Source organism: Leptosomus discolor, chromosome 4 (assembly GCF_034619465.1).
Source record: "Leptosomus discolor isolate bLepDis1 chromosome 4, bLepDis1.hap2, whole genome shotgun sequence".
Taxonomy (NCBI): domain Eukaryota; kingdom Metazoa; phylum Chordata; class Aves; order Leptosomiformes; family Leptosomidae; genus Leptosomus; species Leptosomus discolor.
This window is the reverse complement of record NC_141394.1, coordinates 66,675,326-66,682,666: the sequence shown is the minus strand read 5'-3', so window position 1 is coordinate 66,682,666 and position 7,341 is coordinate 66,675,326. Positions and strand designations below refer to the sequence as shown.

Here is a 7,341-nt window from a genome sequence, read left to right as displayed (position 1 = left end):
CCCACCAGGGCAGGGTAGGGGGTAAGCAAGTGGCTGTGTGGGGCGTAGTTGCTGGCTGGGGTTAAGCCACAACAGCCCAAAAGCAGTCCAAGATTTTCCAGGGAATCACGCCACTTCTAGAGTGACTCTAGAAACCACATCACCTTCAGGCAACAGATGTAAAGGTAACTCATATTATATAAATAATATTCTATTATCTGAGCATACTCATTACATATAATTAGTGCACATATATGGATGTATAGAATACATTCCTGTTACAGATAATATTGTAATTCCTGGATTTTAAGATTCATCTTAACATCAAACATTCTGGCTGACTGGAACAACTCTCCTCTTTCTTGGCATGCATAAAGCACCACAGAGTGCTTATATGTGCACACTCACAGACAGTTTTCAACATGTTGCAGGCTCTCATTACACAACAAAGTTCTTTTGATGTGTCTGTCTGTTGCCTGGAAATCAGCATGAAAATTCCATGATCCATCAGGAGCTTCAGGTTACTTAAGTCTATCATTTCTAAATGGGGCCTGGTATGATCAGTGACTGAGGCAGCCAGGTAGCAACAACTTCATGGGAAATCTTCACAGTTCTTCCACATACTCATTATCACCTCTTTGTCTTAAAACATCTGTTTCTAGTGGGATCAATAAGTAACTTTGAAGAAGTTCTAGTAGCTGAATAAAACACACAGTTTACATGGACAGGAGCACATTTCCAGAGGAACTTGTTACATGAATCCCCATTAAAGAGGTAAGCTGAGCCCTAATGCATCCTTTTCTGCTAGTAGTAGCTAGAATGGATTTTTCCATTTGATCAGTTCCCAGTGTGCTAATCAAAGTGCTATCACTCTTGGAAATAGCCTAGAGGAACAAACTAGGCAAAGGCATGGGTGAGGTGCAGCAGCTACCAACAAGTATTGAGCTGCCTTGCTCAGGGCAGCAGCAGAAAAAAAAAAACCAAAAAAAACAAGGTAAAAGTGGAATTTGTTATCTAGGTTCAGCTATGTCTATATGGATTGAGCACAGCCATGTAAAATGTGTCTCATCTGAACACTCAAGTCTCCGCTACGGTTGGTCAAATTCAGGTGAGGTGATATCAGGCGGTAGGTACTCATTGGCCCCCTCAGGGGAAGAGGAGGGTAGGGCACTCCTGGAAGCAGGAAGGTTGAGTCACTCAGCTCTATTCTTCTACAAGTAGTCATGCAACTTATGAGATTAGATATGTAATCTGTACTGCCGCGAAAGTGGTAAATGAATAAAGAAGGTTGCAAAAGGAACGGAAACTCAGATGAAATCGTGTGTGAAAGTGAGTAGAAAATACACTGCAGAAAATAATAAAAGAATAAAAACTTTAAAGTTAAAGGAGCTGAAATTTTACAGGTTCTTAAGTAGTACTGCATTGTCAGAGCTATTAGCTGGGCATTAAAGATGTCTCCTCATTTCTTACTGGATACAAAGATACATCTGAAATTTTCTAAGTAAGACTGTCATATATTAGGAGGTAATTTTGGAAAAACTCTTACTTTCAAATGTTTCTCTCCTCTTTTTTAAAAAAAATCCATTTTTTGACTCTCCAAATTTTTGTGAGAGTCTGAGAATTTGTGGGAGTGTGTGGGGGTTGCGTGCACCTAAAAAGATCATCCATAGTCTAAAGCAGTTACCAAATGTGTAAGTATCCCATATTGCAAGAGCAGGGAAATTCCCTAAAACTTCTTTATCTCTGAAGCTAGAATGAGTTTCCTGTCTTCAAAGGCCCTATCCTTCCTTCCAAATAAATATTCCAATTATAATACCCAAGGTTGTCTGGAGAAACAAATTATATTGCCTAGAAAGAAAGCTACTTTTCCCAAAAAATATTCTTAATAATTTTTAAATGCCTAGAACTTAGCTGGATATTTTCAAGAACAAACATGTGTAGTTCTTGTGCAGGATGATCTAATCACAAGGCATGAGAAGGGGACCACTAGAATTCTGCAGACCTCTGGTTCCCAATTAAGCCACTGATTTTCTCCCCATGACTGTCAAGGTCACCCAGTCTTCCTAAACCTTATTTCCCCAGGTATAAAATGGGGCTGATTTTTTGATAGTTCAGGTTGACACTAAGAAAGGTGAGATCCTTAAATTTTCAATATGGTAGGACAGAGGACTTTGGCTGCATAGACATAATTTAAAACCATTCATTGTTTTCCTTCACTGTGTTCCTGCTTGCCCTGCTATATAAGGTGTTAGAAAAGTCACTGCCTCCATTATTCCAAGTTACTCAAACATGAATTTCTGACAAAATAACTGGTGCACCTGGGAAAAAGAGGCACAGAATAGAGCCCAGCTGTGAACTTTTTCATAATGACCACAGATCCTAAAATGAAGAATTTGTTTATCCTAACCAGCTTGACTCCAGAACACTAAAGTTATACTGACCTAACTGGCTCTGTAAATGAAAGCGACTCATATGTAATTGCTGTCAAGCGATTGCTTTGTAGATGTAGGACTGAAATACAAGGCTTGGTAAGTGCAATAACTTAGACACACTTAGCCATAGACTTGTGGCTTGTGCAATTACAGAAAAGGCTGTCAGAATCATAGAATCATTAAGGCTGGAAAAGACCTCTAAGATCATCAAGTCCAACCATCAACCCAACACCACCATGCCCACTAAACCATGTCCCGAATTGCCACATCTATACATTTTTTAACACCTCCAGGGGTAGTGACTTCACTATTTCCCTGGGCAGCCTGTTCCAATGACTGACCACTCTTTCAGTAAAGAAATTTTTCCTAATATCCAATCTAAACCTCCCCTGGCACAACTTGAGGCCATTTCCTTTTCTCCACTAGTTACCCAGGGGAAGAGATCAACACCCACCTCACTACAACCTCCTTTCAGGTAGCTGTAGAGAATGATAAGGTCTCCCCTCAGTCTCCTCTTCTCCACATGAAACAACCCCAGCTCCCTTAGCCGCCCCTTATAAGACTTGTTCTCCAAGTTCATGAAGTTAGACTCCACATATATTTGCCTCAGACCCTGCTATTCTGAAATGTGCCCTTCTGAAGAACAATCAAAACCACATACCCATGGACGTTAAAAATCCCATCCTTTGGTTGAGATAGTTTTGAGATCTGCACTGTCACACTAGCCCACTTTCCAAGGAAAGGGCTGTACAGAAATCTCCTTTTTCTCCTCATGCTCTGCACTGTCCTTATAGGATACTGGCACAACTGCATGTATCACAGGTGAAGTGCACCCAGGAACGGTTGAGATCGAGCACGTTTTTCTCCTACAAAGAGCAACACATGAAGATAAAAGTCAGTCCTGAAGGAAAACAAGAAGACAAGGCAACAGAAATATAATGCATCCCCAGAGAGGAGCGTGCAGCTCCCACACGTGGGTCCAGGTGCTGACAGTCCTGCACAGAGAGATGTAACTCACAGCTCTGGAATCCCAGGCTGGAATTTGCTCTGGGATATGTCACTGCAAACTCGGTGTGCCCGCCTGGCTGGCAGCCACAGAGAAAGCAGTGCCTCCTGGCAGCTCTAAGCGAGGTGGATCACGCTTCAGGCAACCAAGTACTTAACCGTAGTACTCGTGAGAGTAACAAGGGGCAGTTAGGATTGGACATGTTCCAAAACATCTGGAGCAATTGAGCCTCTTAAACCAACCCTGCCTAGTGCTCTGGTTGTGATCTGGGACTATTACAAAGGTGTCTGTATGTCGGATTAAATATTAATAATGAATTGCTACAGTCTATGATTGCTTGAGCCAACTGTGTGCTCCTAATCCTTCCTCTGCATGTTTTGACTTTCTTATCTCCACAATCTCCTAATGCAAAGTGGTGTAGACCAACATACAAGGTGTCTAGCAGCTGGAACTCACCTGCACTTTCAGTATTTATGTATCATCTACCTTAATAATAAGGAGCTGGTAGCTGGTTTTCCACCCTGTTTGGCACTAGAATGGCCATGTCTTCCAGCCTCCACAGGTGTTGATACTGATGCCTCTTTTTTGCTTTGCTGTGGGCATCAGTCGAACAGAATTTATCCTGCACAGCCTGGCAATACCCAGTGATTCCACAGGGCGTGCTGAGGCTGGAAATTCAGTAAGAAGAACCTTCTGCTTTTTTGCCATCCAGACTTGGTAAAATACAGCTGAATCCTTCTCAAACACAGTTTGTCTGACTAATAACAGCATCCCACATTCAAGATACTAATTGCATAGAGACTGCAATATTGTAAGTAGCAAAAAAAAGTAAATTAATCTCATATGAAGTGCTTGAGAGCCTTCAGAATATTGTCCACTAAAATATCGCAGATAACGCCTGAGCTTGTGTCATGCCTTCTTCCCAACTGCCAAAATTTCAACCCTGTGTAAGACTTGACCTCTACCAACAAGCGAAAAAAAAATAATAAAATGAGCTGTGTTAGTAGCGCTTTCCCCTCTTATTGAGGGCTTCCACCTAAATTTAAGCATTTTTGCTAAGCTAATTTTTCATTGCAAAGAAAATACTAATTGATATTAAATAATGGCAAGGGCCTTTATTGCTGTAGCAACAAGACAGAGTAGCACTAAAATGCCCTCCCCAGACATATTCATTTAAATAAAAAGTAAGTATATGTGAGAATGAAGGAAAAGAGAGAAGTGGCAGGAGGTGTGTTACTAATAACTACCCATCTTAGGAATATTTTCTCAAATATTCTAGAATGAGATAATTACAGAAGGGAACAGGCTGTATTTTCCCAAGAAACAGAAATAATAACTTAATTTGCTAGAAATGCTCAGGGAAATTGTATTTCATGAAAGTTCAAGTTTTTCTAAGTGCAGCACTGTGGTAGAAGACCATTTTTCCAAGCCCAGAACCACTGGAAAAGTGTTATTTATATCTCACATTTCTTCCAGCTGGAGTTTCAAAAATTACTAAAGGTCAGTTGTCATTATTTAGCTTTATATTTTCTAAAATCTGTATTCTTGTAGAGTTTGGATTTCTTTTTTTAAAAAAAAATACAGATGAAGTTTAATGAATAGAAAAGTATTTATTAGCATTGTCCATAAATAAAGATAACAGAAAATGGAACTTCAAAAGAACATACAGGCAGTGTTGACCACAAGTGCTTTAGCTGCTTGAGTAAGGGGTCCAGCCCTGGGCCTACGTACGAACTTGTATAAGTCATTTTATCTCTGCATCTCTGTTTACCTGCCAGAAAATGGGTTACAATGTGCTTCATACTACAGGAGAAAAGAAAGAATTGAAGTTTACAAAGTTTTCTGACATCCTTTGATAAGATTGGAAAGCTGAAGTTTTGCAAATTTATGGAAAAAAAATGAAAATCTTGCTGCCCTTCATTATCATGGTAACGAAAAACTAATGATAATGTAGTTCCCTATCAAAACATTGCTTGCATTGGTTGAGACCACCGAAGTCTGCAAAGCTGCAGTAGTATTTTTAAAACTGCTTTATAAGCAACACTTTGCCTAGATCCTATAAAAGGCCAACCTTTGACAAAGGCTTAGCACTTACAGAGAAATGTGGTTAAACACACACACAGCCATACAGAATATTTCGGATATATTTTGAAGTTTATTTTTCTTAATAATTTTTAGGTCAAAAGTATTGTACATAACCTAGAAGTGCATAGCACTGAATTCATCACTTTGGCTAGCACAGCTCAAAGAGGGGTAGGGAGACTACTTATATGCTTCTGTGTAGAGTATGTAACATCTGTTGGTAACACCTGTGTAGCAATCTATGTGCAAATAAAATCTATAACATCTTCAACTATGTCAAGTGTCATCTGTCATGTATATACAAAAATCAGAAAAATATATTGCTTTTTTTTTTTTTCTTATATACACTATATAACATGAGAATAAAATCTGGAATAGTTTGCAGGAACTTAGATGAGACTGGACTTCCCTGATACAGAGCTTTAGAAACACTTCCTCAGCACTTTTTGTCCTGGACCATTGTGATAAAAAACTTGCAGAAAGAAAGTAAGCTTTCTGGACAGTATTCCTCAGCCACCTTTTTCTGATCAATATAATCTATGTCTTCAACACAGTCTTGAGGACTGTGTTCTACCTTTTTTTCAGTCACAAAGGCAGCTGCTGGAGTCTGAACAAGTTCTTTTGCGTGATGAATTGTGGGCCCTCTTGCAGGACTCACTGATGTTAGTAGGCTTGAGCGGGTCAATTTGAGATGAGCACTTCGTGGGCCTTTCCTACATACTTTAGATTTTAGGACACTTTTGGGGTCTTGACAGATCTGGTTTTGCTTCTTTAGGGATCGGGAGACTTGTTTCCAGTAGGATTTCTGGTTTGCTGCATACTGTGCACAGGTGGAAGGGTCTCCAGAGAATTCGCACCAGAACTTGCTGTCACCATGCTTGCACTCTATGTGCACAGTGGCAGCACTCATGTCAGTCACTGCCCAGGTGCACTCAGCATTTTCTTTGGTTTTAAACTTGCCTTTAGGAGACGATTTTCCTCCTTTTGACTTCCGCCCTTTTTCATTTTCTTGGTTAGATTCAGTTTGTTTTTTCCCACCATCTTCTATGCCTTGTCTTCCCTTTTTTCTTTCCTTCTGTCTTTCACAGCTGGCTAGTAGCATCTGGGAGACCAGAATCAACACACAGAGAAGTCCAAAGCTTTTTATCCTCATGGTCTCTGTTTTGCTTGTTATCTGCCTTCAAAACAAACAAAAACATAAAAACATTTTCAGTTAATGCTGGTTTCCATTTGACAGTCGCAGTATTTCAAACATGGTATTGTGTACATACCATGTGGATATGTATATTACATATATCAGAAGGTATCGCTGCTCTCTGATACCTATTAAAATGTTGTTACAGGCAAAATCCTCTGTCCTTTGTGTGAATAATACCTAGTTTCTAGAACCATTACATATCGTCCTTGAGAAATGTAGATGGCTATGGAGTAAGTCCTTCTGACCCAATTACTTAATTATCTATGCAGTGTGGAACAGAAGAGAGTCACTCCCAGGATGTGCTATTGCCCAGTGACTGAGGTACCTTAATTAAAATCTCTTCTGCAGTCAGAGAATGAATTTGAACCTGGGATTTGTCAATCTCAGATGGATATCTTAAGTTATAACATATAAAGCAGTTGTTGTTCCCATGATCTCCCATTTTGTAAATGGCACATAAGCAATTTTGACTCTAACCTCCGGCTATTCTTCAAAAACACGCCAGACAGAAAGGAAACCACTGGGTTCAAGTTGAGCAAAATAATTTCTTAGGCATCCTGAAACTTGTCTTAATTCACTGGTTATGCCAGAATTTCAGTTTTCTGTTGAAAAAATTGATAGTAGTCTTTCTAGATACCAAAAAG

General features: G+C 39.7%; 1 protein-coding gene across 1 annotated transcript; it reads right to left on the bottom strand.

Moving 5' to 3' along the window:
- Positions 1–5,935: 5,935 nt before the first annotated feature.
- On the bottom strand, positions 5,936–6,652 carry FGFBP1 (fibroblast growth factor binding protein 1). The gene has a single exon (XM_009947646.1). The coding sequence runs from the start codon at positions 6,650–6,652 to the stop codon at positions 5,936–5,938; it is 717 nt and encodes a 238-aa protein (XP_009945948.1).
- Between the last annotated feature and the right edge of the window lie 689 nt (positions 6,653–7,341).